General features: G+C 40.3%; 1 protein-coding gene across 1 annotated transcript in view; it reads left to right on the top strand.

Moving 5' to 3' along the window:
• The window catches only part of farp2 (FERM, ARH/RhoGEF and pleckstrin domain protein 2), a 70,790-nt gene that overhangs the window by 41,232 nt on the left and 6,393 nt on the right, over positions 1-23,165 (top strand). Inside the window, exons 11-25 of the mRNA XM_031902739.1 lie at positions 786-854; positions 4,751-4,808; positions 5,368-6,333; positions 7,868-8,003; positions 8,301-8,366; positions 12,751-12,840; positions 13,214-13,347; positions 13,623-13,706; positions 14,046-14,188; positions 14,522-14,597; positions 15,541-15,778; positions 16,984-17,114; positions 17,238-17,306; positions 18,532-18,621; positions 19,339-19,415. Of these exons, the coding sequence (XP_031758599.1) occupies positions 786-854; positions 4,751-4,808; positions 5,368-6,333; positions 7,868-8,003; positions 8,301-8,366; positions 12,751-12,840; positions 13,214-13,347; positions 13,623-13,706; positions 14,046-14,188; positions 14,522-14,597; positions 15,541-15,778; positions 16,984-17,114; positions 17,238-17,306; positions 18,532-18,621; positions 19,339-19,415 (2,427 nt within the window). The remainder of the gene's footprint in view (positions 1-785; positions 855-4,750; positions 4,809-5,367; positions 6,334-7,867; positions 8,004-8,300; positions 8,367-12,750; positions 12,841-13,213; positions 13,348-13,622; positions 13,707-14,045; positions 14,189-14,521; positions 14,598-15,540; positions 15,779-16,983; positions 17,115-17,237; positions 17,307-18,531; positions 18,622-19,338; positions 19,416-23,165) is intronic.

Genomic DNA, 23,165 nt, shown 5'->3' with positions numbered 1-23,165 from the left:
ATATGCCTTGACTGCTGGCAGATGAGTGTGTGGCAGCTCTTTTTAATATGTTTGACTGTACAGGTATAGGACCCATTATCCAGAATGCTCAGGTATTACGGATAAGGGGTCTTTGTGTAATTTGGATCTCCATATCTTATGTCTACTAAAAAGTCAGTAAAACATTTTGCAACCAATAAGGATTAATTATATCTTATTTGGGATCAAATACAATGTTCTATTTTATTACTACAGGTATAGGACCCATTATCCAGAATGCTCGGGACCAAGGGTATTCCGGATAAGGGGTCTTTCCGTAATTTGGATCTCCATACCTTAAGTCTACTAAAAAATCAATAAAACATTAATTAAACCCATTAGGATTGTTTTGCATCCAATAAGGATTATTTATATCTTAGTTGGGATCAATTACAAGGTACTGTTTTATTTCTACAGAGAAAAAGGAAATCAGTTTTAAAAATCTGAATTATTTGATTAAAATGGAGTCTATGGGAGACAGGCTTTCCGTAATTCGGAGCTCTCTGGATAATGGGTTTCCGGATAAGGGATCCCATACCTGTACAGAAAAAAGGAAATCTAATTTAAAAATCTGAATTATTTGATTAATTCAGATCTTTATGGATAACGGATTTCTGGATAATGGATCCCATACCTGTACATGTAAAATATGTTAAATCTCAAGCTTCTTTACAATAAGCAATGTGGGAAAGCAGAGCTTCTGTTCATGGGCATCACTAGGAAATATGTGCAGTAAGTCTTTTCATGAGCAGTGTGTTTCTTTCCAGCGGGCGAACTCAGAAGCAGCTGATTGATTATATGCGAGACTCGAGCATAAAGAGACCGTCATATGAAAGGTTTGTGCTACCCTCTGATATATTTAATAAAACCCTGTTCCTTGTACATTTTTATATATATATCAGTTTCTCAGACAATATGTTGTATTCTAAGGTTATAAATCTAAATCCTGCAGATAATATTTGACTTCCATATTGAACATCACATTGTGGGGCCATTCTATTAGGGGTGTATTTACAGGCGGTTTAGTTTTTGTTTTATTAAGAGCTGGTTTCATGCACAGTTTATGTATATTTACTGTTAGTCCCATTATTCTAACAAATATTATTAACTTTATCCCCAGCTGCAGTGATAGCAGTGCTTTATACTTGTCTGTGCCATATGCATTTGCTGTTTGTGCAATGTGTTTTGCACAAAACACTGTCTTTGGTTTGGTTCCCAAAATGTGTCATATCATTGTACGTACTAAGCAAACCTAATGAGATTATTAAAATGGCACATTCTTTGGTGTAATATTAAACAAACTTTGGCTAATGGCTAATCTGGCTCTGACTTATTTTATTGACCTTGGAAATACCTTCCTGCCTCCATGCACCAAATGGATTGTCCCATTCTCCTGGTGTGTTTTTTATTTTTTTTCTTAATAACCTTTCCTTTATGATGTTATTACACATGGACATCCGGGAACCTTTTAGAAGATCATCTGAGTCTTAACATGGAGGTAAAATCATCCATGACTTCTTATGTGCTTGAAGCAAATTTGAGTTATTTCCCATATGAACTACTTAAGTAAGTTACAAAACCTTCTCTGCCTTATAGACTAGAATTAAGATTGTAAGCTCTAAGGGCAGTGTTCCTGTGTTTAAAACAAATGTATGGAATACAGCACTGCTAAAACCTGGAGGTGCTGTTCCTGCTTTATATTTTACACTTTACATTTGTATCTTCTTACTGACCAAAACCCTGGTGATGTCAAATTATACAACCTTGGGCCTGACTCCTTCTAAAGAGAATTAGAACAGTCCAGGAGGGTTATTGAAGGGCTATAAAGAAAGTTGATTCCAGCCAGCTAATGAAACTGGAAGTTTGCTGTCTCAGTTTGTAATACCTGGAATTTTGAGAGCAACAAAAGTGCTAGATTGTTAGCCATCAAATCCGGTTTATTGTGCAGATGAGCCTCAACAGACTGAGAAATAGTAACATTCCCAGTGTATAGTCCTGTGCTAAAAACTTAGAAACAAGATTTAATTGAACAAACTAAAGGAAGTAAATGCAAACATGTAACCATTTCTCATGACCAGATAATCTTATGGGTTCATTATTAAAAAACATGATAACTATTTTTCATAAAAATAAACATGGAGCCTTCGAGAGAGTGACATATGAGTATTGGTTTACTGAGGACAAGGAAAGGCTAAGTCACTTGGGGGTGCCAAAATGTTAGGCACCCCCAAGTGACTTAAAGGAACAGTTACACAAAAAAATGAAAGTGTATAAAAGTAATACCAATATAATGTACTGTTGCCCTGCATTGCTACAACTGGTGTGTTTGCCTCAGAAAGATTACTATAGTTTGTATAAGTAAGCTGCTGTGTAGCCATGGGGGCAGCCATTCAAAGGAGAAAAGGCCCAGGTTACTTAGCAGATAACAGATAAACCCCCATTATATGGGGCTTATCTACTAGTTATCTGCTATGTAACCTGTGCCTTTTTTCCAGCTTGAATGGCTGCCCCCATGGCTACACAGCAGCTTATTTATATAGTAGCTTTTCTGTAGCAAAAACACAATTTTTTTGCAGAGCAAAAGCACATCATATTTTAATTACTTTAAAACACTTTAATTTTTTGATGTTACTGTTCCTTTAAATCGCTTACCTTGTACCCCGGGCTGGTGCCCCTGTTAGGAGAGAACAGCACCAGCCTGGGGTAGCTGCAGCGCTTCCTTCTTCCTATTCGCTCGCTAGCCAATTGTCCCGGACAAACGCATGCGTAGTAGAGTGAAAAGCCGACTTCTCTGCATGCGCGATCGATCAGAAAGGAGGAAGCGCTCTCGACGGGTACCCCAGGCTGGTGCAGTTTTCTCCTAACAGGGGCACCAGCCCGGGGTACAAGGTAAGCGATTAAAGTCACTTGGGGGTGCCTAACATTTTGGCACCGCCAAGTGACTTTGCCTTTCCTTCTCCTTTAAAGGTAAAAATATCTTAAATTTAGAACTAAGGTTTGCATTTATTTCCATTTGACACCAAAGAATGTTTGTAGGGTGGTCATTGGGCAACAACTGGCCAATTTTATGGTTTAATTGTGTATATGCGTTTTTGCTAAGGCTTTCTACACATTCTTTCATATGGTATCCCATATATTATACTTTCATATATTTTTTATAGAATTACAAAAAGCGTAACTCTACGTAAAGTTTTCCACTTGTCATATACATTCTCTGGATATATGAACATATTTATATTTAGAGTCAGAGCTGCAATCCTCAAAGATTTCAGCACAATACTGATTTTGGTCCTAAACAAGAGATGTTGATATTCTGTAAAAGTTCATATAGAATATGTTTAGTGGTCACTTTAAGCAGTGCGCTTACACATTTTACAGTCTGTTTAGGGCCTCAAGTTGTATGGCTCATTTATTGTCGGTGAAATAATGGGTGCTAAGTTTCACTTGTGTCTGTCTAAGCTTTACCATAGGACTTCTTTATGCCCATTGTACCTAGCAGGAGACAACATTAAAGGAGAAGGAAAGGCATTTTGGCATTTTATTTGCAATATATTAGCCACAATAGTGCAAACTAGAATGCTATATTTATTCAGCAGAATGCTTTACCATACCTGCTTTTGTTTAAGATAGCAGCTGCCATTTTAGCTTGGTCTCAGTAGCTTCTGTGCTGCAGCTCCAGCTGCTGGTAGCTAAGATTACACAGAGATGGGAGGGGGAGCAAATTCTGATGGGAGGGGGAGAGAGGAGCAGACAGGTGCCTGTGCCCTGAGGAATTTTTCTGAGAGAGGAAGTCTTATAACTAAGAACATGTGTACACAAAGGAAGACAAGAAATCCAGTGTTTATTTTGATAGAGGACTTGGTGCAGCGTTTCTGTGAGTGCTTCTGGCTGTATTTACATAGAATTTTTGATAAAGCTTACTTGATTTTTACCTTTCCTTCTCATTTAAGTATAGGGTTCCTGAACTGTACTGCGCCTATAGGCCCCTGCAGTTGCGCATAGTTAATAGCCTCTGAGGGGCATGCAAGTGAAGGACCACATTCTGCCCTTTCTGCTGCCCTTTTTATGGTGGATACAAATAGTACCCAGATATATAGTACTTGGGGCAATTATTTGTCATTTTGGCTTTAGGCGCAAAGTCTGGCAGGAATACCTTGCAGTTTGTGTCTCAAGCCGCAAGTGTCTCATGGTACAAATGCAATCTACAAAGTAAATTGTTTCTGTTAAAGGTACATAGTGATGCACTGCTTGGATCTGTTTAAACGTGTGCTTTACTAATTATAGCCCATGGACCTGAGCTTTTTGGCCCTCTGAATGGTTAATATGTGTAGGCCGCTAAACCTTTAAAGTGCTGCTTTAACATAGCCCCTGTTCCCAGGAGGCATTGACGTCCAGTCAAGAACTGCTTGTTCGTGTGGATTTTTGAAATAATGCTTCCCTTGGCATTGGCAGTAACAAGTGCAACTGCTTTACAGTGTGGCTAATCAGTGCATTTTTCAGAGTCACTGATTAGACCCAATAATATAAGTAAACAGTTTGCAGATTTGTATGAGAATAACATGAGCTCCAGTGGCACGTGGGGATCCGTCCCTTTGTGAGCTGTGCATTATTTCATTTGCCTTAGCACTGCTTATATTTATAAAAGTGCTATGTAATACCTAATGCTGGATTAATTCTGGGCTTCGGTGTGTCAGTGGGATTCTCCTGACTGCCTTGCTGTCTTGTTCCACAGGAGACACAGCAAAGCCAGAGTTTCCCCTTGCACTGCGATCCCTGACCCTCCAAAGCAGGTGCGTGTAGCTTTACAGCTTTGGGTGCCTCTCACTTTGCTACCCTTCTTGCTTGGGTCTCTGTGCTTAGTTTATCCTTTTGTGCTTGTGTAGTAGCGCTTAGACTGATTTGCTTTGCTAATTTCCTGGCTTGTTGAGTTTGGTCCTATAAAGTTTCTTGTTTAACCAATCTCTGACTAAGCTTTTTTTCTTTGGCCTTTCATGATTTACTGTTTAAACTAATCAGGAATGTCCAGCTTCATGCCCTCCTCTTGTTGGTGCTTCCTTCTGCATTTCTTTCCCAGCAATTGGCAGTCCATAAGTTGAATGTCCCTTATCTAAATCATGTTGATGGGGTTTTGGTTCTCAGAGGCTAAGCTTTTCTTTAGACAAGCCCCATCCCAAGCCTATACTCTAGCTGTGCTGTGTATTAGTTCTGCTTCATAGTGGCTGTATTTCACTTTGCTTAGTGCTGAATATTTTCTTACTTTACTCACTCTAAAATATGCAATTTCCTATTCATGGCATTGAATTCCAAGTCTTTTATGTGTATTTATATTTGTGTTTTATTTCCTTGCAGATCCTCACTTTCGCTGAGAGTTTGAAGACTCCTCTGCCATCTTCCTCACCCAACCAGCCCCTTCATTCATTTTCCAGCATAACTGTGCCATCTCCTCAAAAGAACATGCCCAGAAATGATGAGATCATGTCATCTCGACCACAAGAAGAACCTGTTAGGAAAGCTGCAGAAGATTCCACACTACCAGTGCACGCATCATTACCAGGTCTAAGCCCCCACCCTATCCCTTCCTTGAGTAGTGAGCAGGATTCAGAAGGAATCAGAGATACAGATAATGACCCTCAGAATGAGAATGTTAGAATATGGGTGTCAGGAGTCTCTGATCCTTTCCTCCCTACAGAAGAGTACATAGATGATGATCCAGCTGACATATCCTTTGGTGGAGGGGCAGAGCTGTATGATTATGGTGGGGATATGTTACCATCTGTCGATGAGGACCATTTAACACAAGAGTATTACCTTAAGGAGGAAGATGAAAGTGACTTCAATGGCAACTCAAGGCCCACAGATGCTAGTGAGTTATTTCAAGTGAAGGCTCAGGCTAGTTTGATGCAAAGTCTGTTGAGCCCTTCAGAAAGCAGCTCCCTTCTTCAACATCGTTCAGAGAGCAGTTCATTGCTTCACCACCGATCTGAAAGTAGCTCCCTTTCCAATCTCAATGGGATGCCTCCTTTCTCCCGCTCTGCCAACCATTCCACTGCTAGTTCCATGATCAATTTCCCAGCCTGCTCTGTTAGATCTGAATCAAGCTCTGCATTCCAGTTTGGTGACATCTTGGACCAGCTGGAGCAGCTGAGTTACCCCCCCACAACAACGGAGGACTCCAGCAGCTCCAACGGAGACTCGTGGGACTCTGATGGGGAGCCTCCCCTTGACATAAACTTATTCTTCAGCAATCCTCTGACAAATTATCATGCAAATTTAAACCAGTTTGGGGTGCCAGATAAGAAGGGACAATCCGATCCCTAAAATGAAAAAGGGCTTTCCAAAATGTAATTTACTTAGGTTCTAATTTGAACCATATAAATGAAACAGTAACTAAATAGTTTTCCACGAAATAACAGGAATATTCTATCTCTTTTTGTGGAATATTATTATATGTGCTGTACAAATGGTACAACAGCGAGATTATTGCTTTCAATGTCACTTAATGCGTACATCAACATGGTACTTTGTAAATCATGAAACTGAAGCATAACTTCTTTGCACAGTAATGTCACAATATGCCTTGATGGTCTTTCACTCACCTACTGGTCTTGCACAGCAGTCACCCAATTGCCTTGTTTTGTTTACTCTTTGCCAATGTAGCCTGCACACCCTTACACACACAAACTTTACTATTACACTCTAGACACTTTGTGAACACAGCTTCCACTTGTATCACTCTAACACTACACAAAGCCTTAAGATGGCCATACCAATATAGTTGAAACTAAGTTTTGTACGATTTCCAAACAGTGTTTGAGCTCTGAATAGCTGCCCGCCAATTGTCATACTATGGTGATCAGTCAGGTTAGGAAAAGTTCTGTTGGACAACGATAATATCTGTGTGTGCGTTATTGTGTATCTGACAATTTTCTTTTTCTACTGATGTGCTATTGTCAGTAGTAGCAAGTGTTACAGTTGTTGTCTGTTAATTGTCAGAAAATTGTCTGATTTGTTATTTTTCTGACTTTAATCCTACAAACTAAGTCTGAATCATAGTTTTAGGTCATTGCATTAAAATGTACGATCGATATTTGAATGCTCGTCGTAAAACAACTACAATCAGAATGCTTATGGCCAGCTTATATCACTAATCCTGCACTTAGGTCACTCCAAGTCTTCTGCTGTTGTGAGTTAATATCCCGGCACCAGTTCCCTCTAAGCTGTGCGCTTGTGTGCACACACCAATTTTGAGACTAGTGTACACAATAAATTGTTTTAAAAAGTTTGCTCAAAATACATTACACAAGAGGGAATTAGAAGGTACATTGCCCAGCACCCTCCAGTTGGGTATGTGAGAGTATTGCCATCTTTCTTTCCCTTCCCCTGTCGTACTAATATTATTTCCTTCTCCTAAACTGAGCTTTGGGGTTTAGTTAACTTGATTTGTAACACGTCTCAAGCATGTTCTGGGATAACTGTGTTTGCCACCTGTACCAAGTCTCTCTCAGTTAACGCTTTAATCTCCAACATCACAGTGCTTATCTAGGTTCTGGTTCCTTAGTCTTTGGTCTTTGGCTTTGCTTAGAATTGATAACTGGCTATAATTAAGTACCATGTGTCATTGAGCTGCTGCACAATGCAGTGTTTACACTACCTACATTGTTTATTCTATTTTATTATTGTTTAAATTTGCAGTTCTAAATGGTGTTTTAGTTATAATGCCTTGGTAACCCGTTTTTAATGGCTTTCTTGCCTCGCTTTGCAACTCAAAGTATCTTCTTGACTATGCTTCTTAACATCCCTAATGCGTCTACCTTCTTCATAAACTGGGCTTATTTCCATTTACCTTTAGCTTGTGAAGCATGACAAATACCTTATGGTACTCAAAGGATATTCCTTTGGCGAGTATTTGCAGTATTTCAATATCCCAGGCTGTTTTGTTTCTACAGCTACACGCATTGTCAACACATCACCAACAGATTCAGAATGTCTGAGCCCAGCAATATGCCAGCTCCCAGTTATGTATACATGCAAATATAAAGAATGTTCTGTACCCTTATGCTTTCCCACTTATATGGGTTAAAGAAATGAAAGATCCTCCTTATAAAGTAGGTGTGCTTTCTGATTGACTTGCTAATAACGAAATTAATTAGTAACATAATGCTACTATTAAGTAAAACTTAAATGATACCCTAAGAAACCCTACTTTATTATATTATTTCTTTATTATCACCTGAGGCACAATCACCCTTTTTTCTTTCTCCCAATTTTCTCTTGGTGTCAAGACTTCTTAGTTTACCGACCTCCTGTGCAGGCTGTGTCTCGGGGAGGTGGAACTGTGCCTCAGACTGGTACAGTGTTATTGTTAATAATTGTGTAGCAGTATCATTTTTATTAGTCTATCGGTTCAGTACTTCATTGCTTTCCCAATGCTATTAAGTCTTAGTGCCTTATCACCCCAGTTGTGGGAAATCTTCCCACTGATTAAAGGGCAGAGACCCCAACCAACTGGTTTTCCTGTAAGTGAATGTGTAGTGTAGTTGTGGCCTTTCAGCTGTTGCTGGACTACAACTCCCATTATCCTACTCATTCTGAGGATCACCACTGAACAACAGCTGGACAGCCACAGGTTGCCAGACTTTGAGCTGTGTACAGATTTAGAGCCTTCTTTGCATACCTGATACTGATTTATGTGGTATTACAATTTGATTTGTTGTAAATAGCTGTTACATACTATAAAGGTTTTCATTCGGCCTGTTCCTAAACACAGGATTGTCAGTTATACTCCTGTATATCCTAAATAATTTAGGATATTTAAAAGACACTACTGCATGTGCTTAAAGGGCAACTAAAGCCCCCAGAGAGATTGTTTTTGTAAAGGACATTTAACATACTGCTAAAATATAATATATATTCAGAATTATGAAATGTCATGAAGCTGATGAACTGAAGCCTCCTGGCAACAGGTGGATGGGAGTCTAGAAAGAGCCAGTTATATGATTGACAGCTCAAGGGATGAGAGGTAGGACTTTCCTTAGAGACTCAGGTACCATTGCTGTCCCGATGTGTGGGACTTTGAGTTTGAGAGCATAGCATTGTTTTATTCAGAAAGAGATGCCCGTGTTTTTTTTAAGTTATAATTATGTTTTCTGTTTGCAAGGAATTGAATTCCTGCTACTCATGTTACATTGTGACCTTAGCGAAGGCTGTAAAAATACACTTTTCCATCAAAATCAGATTTAGTTAAGGCCTCCTTAACTTTTAGCGACTAAGGATGGCCATACAGGTTGCGATCCACTCATTTGGAAACAAGCAAATCTTCTGCGGATATTCCCTTCTAGGGGGTGCAATATTGGGCTAACTCAGTCGGCTTTAGTTTGTTAGTTGGTTAGTATAGCGTTAGCATCCAGAGTTGTGAAGATGTCACTGCTAGATCCTCCTGGCACAGCAGCACTGACACCATTACAGGATGGCGATTAGTTGCTGGTCATGGGGACTTGTATCTTTCGCACAGAAGATTAGTTGCTGCCATTTGGCGTTTATTAAAAGTTGCGGCAACTAATTGCCCAGTCTGTCTTCACCTTAACACTGTGGTGGATTGGGAAAAAGACGTAAGCCTAATTTGGAATATGCAGTACTGCATCATTTAAAGGTAAACTCCACCCAAACACAACTTAAGCTTTTTAAAAAATAAACATAATTTCAAGCAACTTTGCAATATACATCAGTTAAAAAATGTGCAGCCTTTTCATGATATTTAATGTAATAATGTGGTTTGGAACAGTTGCCTGAGCCTGGCCGCTGTTCAGTAGACGACTGCCCTCAGCCTGCCTTCAGCCTGCATCCTACAAATCCCACAATTCCCTGCACACATGATGTCAATAAGGAAATGAACATCACAGCGCAATGCATTGTGGGTTATGGTGCTCCTGCATTATGTCTGTAAGCTGTGGAGAAGTTGTTAAAATTTGAAACATCAATGTTTTAGTCCTTCCTCCCCTGCCAGGATTTTAAAGAAGAACTCTTTTGCAGCTGGATTTCGAAATTGGTACAATTTTAGGTATATTAGGGGTTTCTGTGTTGTGTGGGGCTCTTTAACACATTTTGGTTCAGAAGCCAGCGTTTAATGTAAAAACTGGTGTTTTAGTGTAACAGTTCCATAGCAGAATTATTGCTTGGTATGGTAAAGCTTCTTGCAGGTTTGATCCCCACTGTCTGTCTGTCTAGATTTGCCAGCTGATACTTATGGGTCTACCTTTACATAGGGCTACTGCTCATAGTTTGATTATTATCCACTCCGCAAAGCACTAGGATATGTCTGTGGGCACTACAGAATGCAGGGCACTATGGGAATACAGTTTTGGTGTCCCATTTGTTTATCTGTCATTTAGTACACTGCAAGAAGGTCTGGACTGAGACTGAATGTAGGCCCTGGCATTTCAAGTACACAGAGGCCCAAACAGCCCCCCACCGGCCCAATAAATAGTGACTGTCTGTGGCATCTTACAGCAGCCCCTCTGGAATTTGCCAGAATCCACAGCTTGCCAATGCAAGTGATATGTACATCAGGAGGTTCCAGGCTGGGGCGTACTCTGAGATACATATTGTTTATTACCTACTGACACAGAGGCAAACAAAGTCTAGTTACAGCTCAGTGAAGTAGATTATATTAGACTGGTAAATACAAAAGCATCCAGGGCCACATGGTGCAAGTTTACGGCGCTGGCTTCACTAGAAAATATGGCAACTGGGGTATCTGAATGTCTAGAATACCCAGTGAAATATAGTAAATATTACGTGCCTTGGGGTATGTATTTAGGTTCTTGCACTTTTATCTCATTAATATTATCAGCCTGATGGGGGATTACCAGTGGAGTAACTTGTTTGCGTCAGGACCCCCTGCAGAAAAATCCTCTGAGGGGCCCAGCACCAACAGTCCCTCCTTCCCCTCCCGGCCCTCTCGTTCTGCACCTTGGCACCGACCACAACACTATATTTAAAGGTAGGAGAGGGGCCAGGGAGGGGGGACTATGGTACAGCAGACCCTGTGGTCCAGGCCCCTCTGTTGCCTGGGCCCCCCTACAACCGCAGGGTCTGCTGTATACATATTTACGCCACTGGGGATTAAATACTGTGCCTGTATTATGTTATGTTTTGGTGCCAATATCTCTGCAGGAAAGGGAGTTTTTTCAATTCTTTTTGTTTTGTAACATTTACATAATGTTTATTCCTGATTGTATATGAAATAAAACGAGGATTGTTGATTCTCTCCTCTTTTACACTTTTTTTTCCTGCTGTTTCATTATTTTCTTACTACACGAAGGGGGGTTGTCTCTAATCTGATCTAGAGATTGCTACATTCCTTAACAGAACCCATTGGGAAGCTGAAGTTCAAGCTTAAGAGGCTGATTTTTATAGCAGTCATTCCTATTTAAATAGACATTTCAGGAAAAGGAACTGAAACATGACAACAGCGTGGCATAGGAAAACTTTAAGAGGTGTTGCTGTTTGTGGAAACCTTCCATTTAGTTCATACATTAAGGCTAAGCAATACATTGGCAATTCTCAGACAAAAAAATAACTGTCAGTTGGTTTACTGAAAATAAAGAACCACCATGGTTTTAATTAGTAAATTTCCCCCTCACTTGATCATATCCCAACTGGTATCCAAATAATGTTATAACTTATTCACAGTGGATTGACTGGTGTGTGTCTGAGATATAAGAAACTGGTATTTACGCAGGCTCACTAAGTAAAGTGATCATTGTTGGAAGAAAAAAAATATTACACCCAATAATTTCTGTGTATACCCATCCCAGTGGGGGCACGTGGGAATGTGACAACTTTTGCTTGTGTGCCTGGATGCATTTAAAGTTTTCCTCCCATGAACTATATCATATAATAGTCATATATAGTATGTGTTTCTCTAAAGTAAAGTACATTTTAGGTACTTGTTTTTGGCCTATTTTACATATGCAACTAATCTCCTATGTATCTCAACTGTGTCCTCAAATGCATAGGAGTATTACTACTACTCATCAGAGCATTTTGTGTTTTAAAGAACTGCCTCTCAGACATGAATGTTCCTTATTATACATAGCTTGTGTTTGATAAGTGCTATTAACACAGTTAAATGAAATATACAAAACCTCACAAATTCCTGATACAGGTCTGCAACCTGTTATGCAGAATTATCAGGGCCTTGGTTTTTCTATAATTTGGACCTCCATACTAAAAAAAATAATTTAAACATTTAGTAAACCCAATATGACTGTTTTGCTTTCAATAAGGATTAATTCTAGATAAGTTGGGATCAACAGAGAAAAGGTAATCATTTTTCAAAATAAGTAAATAAGTATTTGATTATAATGAAGTCTATGGGAGTCTATGGCCTTCCTGTAATTTGGATCTTTCTGGATATCAGCTTTTGGGATAAAGGATCCTTTACCTGTAAACAGGTCAGCTATTTGAACCTTACCTGAGAGACAGTGCTAATGCTCCCATTTGCAGGACTCCCAGGAATATTTACTGGAGCAACATGACAATATGAAAGCAATGATGACAGGTGTTATCCTTCCCATGTCTGGAGTTCCTGCGTCCTTAAGTATACAGCACTACGTCTTTGTATGGAACACCTTGGAACCTAACTAAGACAACAGGGCGATCTTCAAGTAAAAGTGTGAAACACATTGAACCACTCAGTAGCTGTTCGATACATACAATGTGTTTGAATAGGAAATGATTTTTGGCAGGCACGTTGTTCCATTGCTGGCTACCAATACTTTCATGGGGAACAGACTCCTGAGGATACATCTTTAATGTGGGGTATGACTGACTTCATTTCCTAGGGTCTCTACCAATCTAACCAACTATTGGCTGCAGCTTTCAGCCTCTCTCTGCCTTTCTTGGTAAATTCTGGCTCATCTCTGAGGGTCTTCTGCTGCTTTGTCTAATTCTGGGAATTTCTGTTTCTCTGACTCTTCTATTTCCCCTTTGTTATTATAAATCTGCATTGCTTATGGATGGCTATCTAGTTCTTGCTCTAGTCCTTCATATCTGTTCTACTTAGTGCTGTTACTTAGTACTAACACCTACCCTCCTCTAGGATTAAATTGTTCTAATTGCACTGACATTACCAGGTGCATTATACGTCCTGTCTCCCATGCTCATGCTAATGCTTTTATTTCCATTTCCTTAGGATGTCGCTTATCTCCTGTCACACTGAGATTGCCTGACCTCAATATGCCATGTGGTAGCTCCCCTCTGTTGAGCCCAGCTCTTAGTGACACTGGTACCAGAGCTGATGATGCAGAATACTGTACTGAGAAAAAGGTGAGGATCTATATTGCTCAGACTCTCTTAACCTAAACAGAAGTAGAAAACCCACATGGAGAAAAACTAGACTTGCTCTCTTATTTATCCTGCCCTGCTTTGGTTTCTGAAGTTGTGTTAAGTTTGCCTGCAGGAGAAAACTTTGCGCAACTTTGGAAATTGAAGAAAGGCGAAGGGCTTATAGCTTTATATAAGTCGCTCTGTGGGGTCTCGCCCTTAAGCTGCAATTACCTGGTTTGTCCTCAATACTAAGACTATTTTCATTTATTTTTTAGCCTATGGATGAAGCCTATTACATTGTCAAGGAAATTCTAAGCACAGAGACATCTCATCTAAAGGACATTGAGGTCATTAGTGTGGTAAGTATTGAAAATACAAAATATAAATGTAGGGTATTTACTGTATAGTAGGGCTGTTGTACTGGCTGCCTGGCAATAGATACAACCATCCAGGCAATTTCATTGACCCCAGCCAGCTGAGCACTAAGGATCTTGAAAGGCTTAATAATATGTATTCCTGCTTTGTGTTCCCCTTAGTTAGTTAGAGGGATATTCCAATTTGTGGAGGCTAAGCACAGCTCAAAGGCAGTGCAAATACATTCAGCACCATTGTGTACATGAGCAGTACCAGAGTGCTGTAATAGCATGTTATGGGGATTGGTCATGTCTACATATAATCTTGGGTTTGTTTCTTGGCAGTGGCTGCACAAACTTCTCAGTAAAGGGGGTCTTCTCGTGGGGCCAGCCGAGCAGCTGATGAAACCTTTGTTTTCAAACATGGCGCCCATGCAGCAGTTCCACAAGGACTTTCTGCAGCAGCTTGAGGATGTCGTTATTCTCTGGTAACCATAATGCATTCTTACCAATAGGCTTGGGGATCTATTCAACCTTTTTTATTTGCTCTTTTCTGTATTTGTCCAATAGAAACGTTAAGAGTTTATTGTATAATGACTCGTTTTTTATTATCTTTATAATGCTAATGTCACATTGGCCTGTAGGCTCACCATCATGGAGCTGCAACAGAGAAAATGGTACATAAGGGCTTCCTAAGAAGATCCTTGCTTTCTTACTGTCCATTTTGCATCAGTAGGCTTATTATGAACTGACCATTTCTGTTCATTCAAATGTATTGACTTGTCTGTTTGCATATATTTCTCTTGTTCATATTTTGCCAGGGAGGGGAGATTTTCACATGCCAAGGATACCCAAATAATTGGAGACCTCATGCTAAGGAATATAACAGTTCTACGGGTGAGATAATTGGTCTCTTTGTGTCTATTCCGGTGTGTGCAGTCTGCAAGGCATTATGTTACTATATTTTAATTGCTATTCTTATTATCTTTATCATTGTACTTTATAGCTGTTATTCCAAGCCATTATAAAAAATTCAGGCACAATGATTAACCCCCCATAGGTCTTGATTGTCTTATTGAGTTCATACAGGAATACCCCCAGAGTCAGTGGCAGTCACTTTGCCTTTGGGGAAAAAATGAGAATAGGCACAGGTTAGATAAAAGATAGGTTTTGCAGAATACAATGGGAATCTATGCAGCTTATCTGTTATCTGCTATGAAACCTTGTGTATCATCTGCTATGAAAGCTTGTCTATGTAAACTACAGTAGGGTTTCTGAAGCAAACATACAATTTTGTATCAGTTCAGGGCAGCACTACATTATATTTTAATTACTTTAAAACATTTTCATTTTTCGGTGTTATTGTTTAATTGCTATACATTGCTCTGTGCGATCTGTGCCAGATTTGCTAGTCGTTCTCTGTCAATCCACTGTTAATCATAGCCATTATTATAGTTAATTTCTAAAGTGCCGACATATACCACAGAGATGACACATCATTCATATCTGGGCAGTTTATCCTCTTTTGTTCTTAATTTGGTGTAAAAAAAGAATTACAGCAAGTAGTGTGGGAATAACAGCTTTACATAGTGATTGGGTTACTCTGCAAATCCCAGCACCAACCTGTACTATATTGTTTGTTGACCCCATACTACTGTTATCAAGAAGTTACACGGGGACTTTGAAGGCTGATCTTGGCAGCAGTTGTCAGATTTACATTTCTTCATATTATGCATCCTTCTAGATAGAATGTTATGTATGTATGAGGCCAATAATAGTTATATGTAAGCCCAGTTCTCTCTTGTAGTGTACCGATTCTTATTCTTTTTTCCCCTTTCAGGCTTTGCTGCCTCACCTACACAGACTGGAAGATGTGTTCCTGGAGCTGCAGAGAAAATCCCCAGGGCAGCAGGAGGTGGATGTTTTTCTGCAGGAGTTTGAGCAACAGAGGGTTTGTTACTTGCCCCTCAGCTGCCTCCTGCTGAAACCCTTACAGCGGCCCCTGCAGTATGAGAAACTGCTAGAGAGATTGTGCCGGCATTACCCTCCTTCACACCATGACTACAACAACTGCCAGCGTAAAGTACCATTAAGACTTGAAGATGGGGTTAGGGTTGTGATCTACCCTATAGCAGCCAAAAGGACTCTGCATGTTAGAGAGCGGTGCAAGGTTAAAGGGACAGTAACACCAAAAAATTAAAGTGTATAAAAGTAATTACTATATAATGTAATGCTGCCCTGTACTGGTACAACTGGTGTGTTTTCCTCAGAAAGACTACTATAGTTTATATAATAAAGCTTCTGTGTAGCCACGGGGGCAGCCATTTACAGGAGAAAAGGCACAGGTTACTTAGCAGATAACAGATAAAACCCCATTATATTCTACAAAGCTTATCTGCTATGTGCCTGTGCCTTTTCTCCTTTTTCCCAGCTTCAATGGCTGCCCCCGTGTTGACATAGCAGCTCATTTATATAAACTATAGTAGCGTTTCTGTTGCAAACTTACCAGTTTTACCAGCGCAGGGCAACTGTACATTATATTTTAATTACTTTAAAAACACTTTCAGTTTTTGGTGTTACTGTTCCTTTAAAAAGCAGGCCTGGGCTAGGTCTTTAAATAGGCACTGGTATTTCAAGTACACAGAAGCCCAAACAGTCCCTTCACAGGGCCAATAAATATTGATTATGGCATCTTACAGCAGCCCCTCTGGCATTTGCCAGAATCCACAGATTGCCAGTCTGGGCCTAGGGAGAAGGGACCCTTAATTTTTCATGCTCCTTAATGTAGAGTTTTTTTTAGAGGTTTAGGAAGTAGGCTTGGTGTCTGAGAAAAGGGAATGAAAATAAGACTAGTTTTGTAGATAGCAACAGCACTATTGGCAATGCATTTCTTCCATTGCAGTTCCCATGCCTTAGGAAATGAGGGCACACCCTCTAGTTATTGCCAGTAATTAAGGTAGGTACATCTAATAATTCATATTAAAGAGTGCTGAATGGCATACAGTTTTCTGTTTGTGGGAACATGCATAATATTGCTTGGATTGGAAAGCACACCCAGTGACATTTCAATACCTACACATACTTATATTCAGCCTATATACCTATGTTCAAGAAAATAACTGTATATATACGCACAGTGTTTTCCTGTTACCTTTTCCTCTAGTAATGTAGATCGTGGAAAGCAGTACTTGCTAGTTTAATTAAAATGCTCCCTAGGTCTGGTAAATGTCTCTGCATACAAAATCTCTAGGCTTTTCTCTTGAAATCATTGTTTTTTTTGCAGGGGCATTGGCCGAGGCCAGTGCAGTAAGCTCCAGACTGCGCCACCGTCTGTTACACCTGCAGAATCTGCAGAGACTGGATCAGTTGCAGAGGGACCTGCTAGGGGGAGACCACCTGTCATCTCCGGGGCGGGTGCGTCCAACACATTGCATTGTTGTAACAAAACTAGATATTCACCTAAGTGCTGATTCTGTTTAAACATACTCCAACCGTGCTGGTAGGAAGAAATCTATAATGCGTTTGGGTTTTTTGCAGGAGTTTATCCGTGAGGGCTGTCTGTACAAATTGACCAAGAGTGGCCTGCAGCAGCGCATGTTCTATCTGGTAAGTAGCATACAGTTACTGAGAAAATAAGCAGTGAGTCTGGCATTCAGAAGCTAACACAGAAAATGTTGAAATGTTCCTCTCATTTTGTATAACTTGCATATTTCAAGAAAATAAAACATGTGGTTGGCTGAACTGCAGTTCCCAGAATCCATCAACATTTAGGGTGAAGACACACGGACTTATACCCTGCCATAGACAATACTGAAAATTGCTTCTGCTAAAACACACATAGAGACAATTATAAGTAAATGATCAGCATTATCTATTTCTGTAGCTGGGACAAGTAGCTACTACTAGTAGCTCCGTGTGTCTTCACCCTTAAGGTCCCCCATACACGGGCCAATTCTAGCTGCCATCTATCGGTCCCTTAGACCTGTTTGGCAGCTAACCGGCCGTGTATGGGCACTACTAACAGGCCTGCCCGACCGAAATCTGGCCTGAAATTGTCCAGATATCCATCGGGCAGGTTAAAAAAGCTAGTCGGATCAGGGACCGCATGGCTCGTTGATGCGGTCGCCAAACCAACTTTGCCTATACCCGTAGTTATAATTCGATTGTTTGGCCCCAGGATTCTCTGATATTGCCCACCCGTAGGTGGGTGATATCGGGAGAAGATCCGCTCTCTTTGCGACATCGCCAAGCGAGCGGATCTGAAGGTGTATGGGGACCTTTACTGTCTTTATGTATCATGGAGAGCTATAGCAGACTTTCATTGACCAATTATCTTGTGATCCATTTAGTCAAAGTAATTGCACTGAACAACTTGCTCTTGAAAGGTTGCATTCTGCCACTTCTGTACCGAGATGATTTTTTTCCCATTGGAAGACATTCATGATCTATGTTGTGCTCACGCACCCTTTTGTGCATAATCAGCTTTAGATAAGTGGGGTTGTCAACAGTCACGTCCATGTTTTGCCAGGGTAGCACCCCCTATGCAAACTCAGCTAACAAAGGATTCTAGAGCTGCAGTTGGGCCTCTTGTTACTTTTTTTAGTGTTTTGCAATAATTAACTACACACAATACCTACTAATCTCTGGAATTTGGATTGATTTCTTGGGGGTCTGTGACCTTACATTGTACTGCATATGCCTGAGCCTGTAATATATTTTATCATTGAGCCAGTAATGAGGTAAATGTACTAATCCACATAACCAAACACTCCTTATCTTTTACATTGTGCACATGTAATAACAGACTGCTCTTATACTTATTATTCATCAGTTTTCAGATATGCTGATATACACTCGAAAGGGCCTGAGCTGTACCAATCAGTTTCGAGTGCATGGACGCCTTCCACTGTATGGCATGCTGGTAAGTAAGAACTAGTGAGGAATCCAGTTGGACTGAGGAACTACCAAGGCCCAGCATTTCCTTCACAGCCAGGGAGACCTTAAGGGAAACCAAGTTCCTAATTTGTTAATTTCTACAGCTGTTTGAACCACATTTTCCCTTAAATGAAAATTGCATGTGTAGTGACAATGGAACATACAGCTGCAGTTATTTACTGCCAGTCTTGTACCAGTATATCTATCCTAAATGTCCCAGTAGCGGGATTTCTGCACCTTCTCTGCAATGCTAGGGTTTCTTTGTTTAACAGCAGATTGGCAAGTAGAGGCAGGCCTCACTATCAGTGCCACATGCTCTTCTTTCATCCTTTTGTGTTTCTACTTTTTCTGTGCTCCCCTGACTCTCTAATTGCTCCTGTAGCTGATGGTCTTGGATCCCCCTGTGAGTATATTTAGGATTCTAAATGTGCAGTATGCATGATTGCTTCCAGCCTCCATTCCTTATATAGAGTGCCATCCTTATATGTTTTGGACCTTTGTGATTTAGAGAACAGCACAAATTATCACTTCTTGGGGCCTAGGCAAAGAAGGAACCTAGTATAGTTGTACCTTCCCTAATGGCTGTGCTGCTAGTATCGTGTGGGTTTCCTGTCCCTCTGACTGTCGCTGCACCCCACTTGTTTTTGGCTTTGGTTGTATTAGTGTTGTCTGTTTTACCATCCATTTCTGATCACGTGCACAGGCTGAGGATAGCTACAGTTCTGTCCCTCACTGCTTCACTATCTACTCAGCACAGACAACTATAGGAGTGGCAGCCAGGTGAGTCCGACCACTATAGCGTGAGAGTAGACACCAGAGGCCAGTAAGGGCTCTGGCACATGGGGAGATTAGTCGCCCGAGACAAATCTCCCTTGTCATGGGCGACTAATCTCCCCAAACTACCATCCCACCGGCGAAAATTTAAGTCGCTGGTGGGATGGCACACGCTGCGCAGGCGATTTCGGCAAATCGCTGAAAGTGCTTCGCAAGGCAACTTTGCCGATTTGCCGAAATCGCCTGTCGCGGGCGACTAATCTCCCCGTGTGCCAGAGCCCTAAAAGGCCTAAGCTACAAATGGCTTCATAAATAAAAACCTACATATAACCTTTACCATTCAGGGACTTATCAGGATTAAGTTGAATTGAGTTAAAACTTTGTCCATTTTTAATAGTATCTATGGCTCACTGAGCCTCCCTGTACCTGAAACAGCTGATAACAGAAGATCTAGTTTGCAGTGAACTTAGTGTTTGGATTATTTTTCCACATACAATGACTCACAAAACTAGTTTTTTAATGTGACAGCTTTATGTTAGAAAAATAAACAGAAACATAACATTTGCATTTATACCTTGTGTTGTGAAAGCTGCTGGCCCTAATGAGGACGCATTTGCTATATAACTTGCTTCCACCAATGGATCATTAAAATCACTGTCACATTTTGCATGAAACCCCAAAGAGTCATTATTTAAGGTGTGAACTAAAGAGCCAGAGCTTCTTCTTCCTGATAACTAAACCAACAGTGCTCACTCGGGCATCACTTGCATGCTGGTACCCATTTGTATTTGGATGCCCCAGTCAGTGGCTGCTGTCGGTTCAGTTTTAAGAAGAAGCAGCATCAATCCACCCAGGTTGTTCAAACAAAAGGGAGATTTAGAAGAGAAGCCAACCATTACTTTAAAGGAGCTTCAGAGTTCATAAGCTACCAGTCAACCATATCAAGAGCTCTACATACCGCTGGCATGTATGAGAAAGAGGCATAAAAGAAGCCATTACTCAAAAGAAACCAAGGAAGTGCAGTTCTGAATGAGAATGATGCAGATGAGACAGAGCTTTTTAGCCAAAGTTCAAAGCTTGTGTGATGCAAATCTAATTCTGTTCATACCTCAAATACACTAACATAGGATGGTTATGGTAGCATTGTCGCACTCTTTTCAGCAGCAGGGTCCTGCCCATTTTGTTATAATAGAATGAAAAATGGATGGTGCCAAATGCAGAAAAACAAAATCTGCAAGGGAACCTGTTTCCCATGTACAAAAAGTAAAGGTGGGTGAAAGCTGCAGGAACATTGATCCTAAACACAGGGCCAAAATGGCACCGAAGTAAGTCAGGCACAAAAAGGTGAAAGGTGACTGTCCTGCAATGGCTCAGTCACTGCCCTGATTTCAGTCCCTTTGAGAATCTGTGGGACTATTTGAAAAGTGAGGTGCAAATCTGCCTTGAAGAATAGGCTGGAACCAGAGCTGGTATTTACTGCAAAAATCCAAAAAGTAGGAAAAAAAGCTTCAGCAGATTTACTGCAAACCATTTATTGTGGGTAGTGGTATTTACCACAAAATACATTAAGGATAGTCCAAATGGGGAAATAGTAAGATGTCACATTAAAAATCTAATTTTGTTTCTATTTTCAGATATAAAAATATCATGGAGTGATAAAAAAAATATCTTTGTGGGATTTATTATTTAGTGAGAGAGTAAGTCAAGGGTCTGAATACATGGGCAAGTTACTGTGCATTGGTGAATGTTTAACAATGTTTATGTGTGGGTTAGCTTGTAATTTAGAACCTGGGGCTCTGTTCTCAGTTCATTCTTGTATATGTTTATAATGAACAAAAAATGCAGGTGTCCCTACCAAATTGAATCAGCCTGACTCAGTAGTACAATATATACTGTTCTACAAAACCGCAATTATACTTCATTACTCCTAACATAATGCAACCCCAAGCACCTACCACTGCAAAATGCAATATGGGGTCAGTGGGAGATGTGTCCCAACAAGAGGTGCAAAGTAGTGCTAAGTGTCAGTTATCCATAATACAATGTATGAGCTGGCTCGTAATGCGCCTTCCCCCCCACACCTGACCAAGTTCCTTACTTACTTCGTATTTATGGGGCACTGCCAGGATCAGGGACTGTTGTAAGATTTTCCATTGAGTGGAACCTGATAGATGTGTCTTTTTCCAACCATTGTTACTATGTAATTAAAGGAACAGTAACACTAAAAAATAAAAATGTTTTAAAATAATTAAAATATAATGTACTGTTGCCCTGCACTGGTAATAGTTGTGTGTTTGCTTCAGAAAGACTACTGTAGTTAACAGAAATAGCTGTTGTGTTGCCATGGGGGCAGCCATTTAAATTGAAAAAAGGAGAAAAGGCACAGGTTACATAAGAAGATAACAGATAACTGTATAGAATACAATGGGAATCTATGCTACTTATCTGTTATCTGCTTAGTAACCTGTGCCTTTTCTCCTTTTTTCAATTTAAATGGCTGCCCCCATGGCTACACAGCAGGGTATTTATATAAACTGTAGTAGTGTTTATGAAGTAAACACACAACTTTTACCAGTGCAGGGCAATAGTACATTATATATTAATTATTTTTATACACTTTCATTTTTTGGTGTTACTGTTCCTTTAAGGTCTATTAATTGTCTTGCACTTGTAGTACACAAATATGCAAATCCAAAATAAGGAATCTACAGATGATGGCTGATGATGGCAGTTGGATATTTAGGGCAGTCCTTGAAGAATATGTATTTACAGGACTGCATACAGGGAAGTCATTCCATTGCAAATTGTTCCACTTTGTTCAAAAAAGCTTTCGGTTGTGCCTGCACCCAGAGCCATTGCATCAGGCCAGGTTCCGACCCAATGGCTCTGGGTGCAGGCACAACTAAAAACTTCTTTACATGTAGGAACGGATTCTTGGCCTGTGTTTATCCAGAGTGTCCTCCTTGTGTGGCAATGGCCTTACAGTATCCTGGTATGCTGCCGAGGGCTCCTTAATGATAGAGCTCCTACCAGTAGAGGGAGGAGTACAGGCAGCAGAAGAAGAGACAGTTTAGAGCAGGGCAGCCATTGAGGAAGGTAAAGGTATTACAATTGTATGGGGCTCCATTATTGTCTGGGTCCTGAAGACAAATATGTTATACCATTCTGTATGTCACAGATGTTCCCTTTGGTGGCTGATGAAACCCTTGGTATGGATTATGTCATTTTGGACTCCTGTTTGCAGTATAGGTCAGGCATCAGCAATGCACAAATACATGTGTCACTAAGGGAGACCCTAAATTGGTTTTGGCACTGAAACAAGGAGGGGCCCAGTATACTAGCCTGCTCCAGGCTTGTTTAGCCTTAAGTCCAGCTCTGATGGGTTTGTATTCTCTGTACAGATATAAAAGCATTCCCCCCCCAGAAGCCAAAAATCATTTCACCCTAGAAATAATATGCCAGTGTTTTTAAAGTGATTCCTTAACTGCACTGGATGCTTCCATAAGGATCTGCATATAAGATGCATTGTAACGGGGAACTGAATACCCACTGCAGGGTTTTTATTTAAAGGGGAACTTAGCCCAACATAGTTTTCACAAAATTAAAGAAAATGTAATTCTAAGCACCTTTCCCATATTTTAACAGTAAATGTAATTAGAACTGAAAGCAGGATTTGTTTAGGAAAGGAAAGGAAGTGCGCAGTCAACAGACTTGGGTGTTCTGATCTCCATAGATGAATTTCAGTGCTGAGGGGAG

The sequence above is a fragment of the Xenopus tropicalis genome, chromosome 5, assembly GCF_000004195.4.
Source record: "Xenopus tropicalis strain Nigerian chromosome 5, UCB_Xtro_10.0, whole genome shotgun sequence".
In the NCBI taxonomy this organism is placed as follows: Eukaryota; Metazoa; Chordata; class Amphibia; order Anura; family Pipidae; genus Xenopus; species Xenopus tropicalis.
The sequence above is the reverse complement of the archived record's forward strand: the minus strand, read 5'-3'. Positions and strand labels throughout refer to the sequence as shown.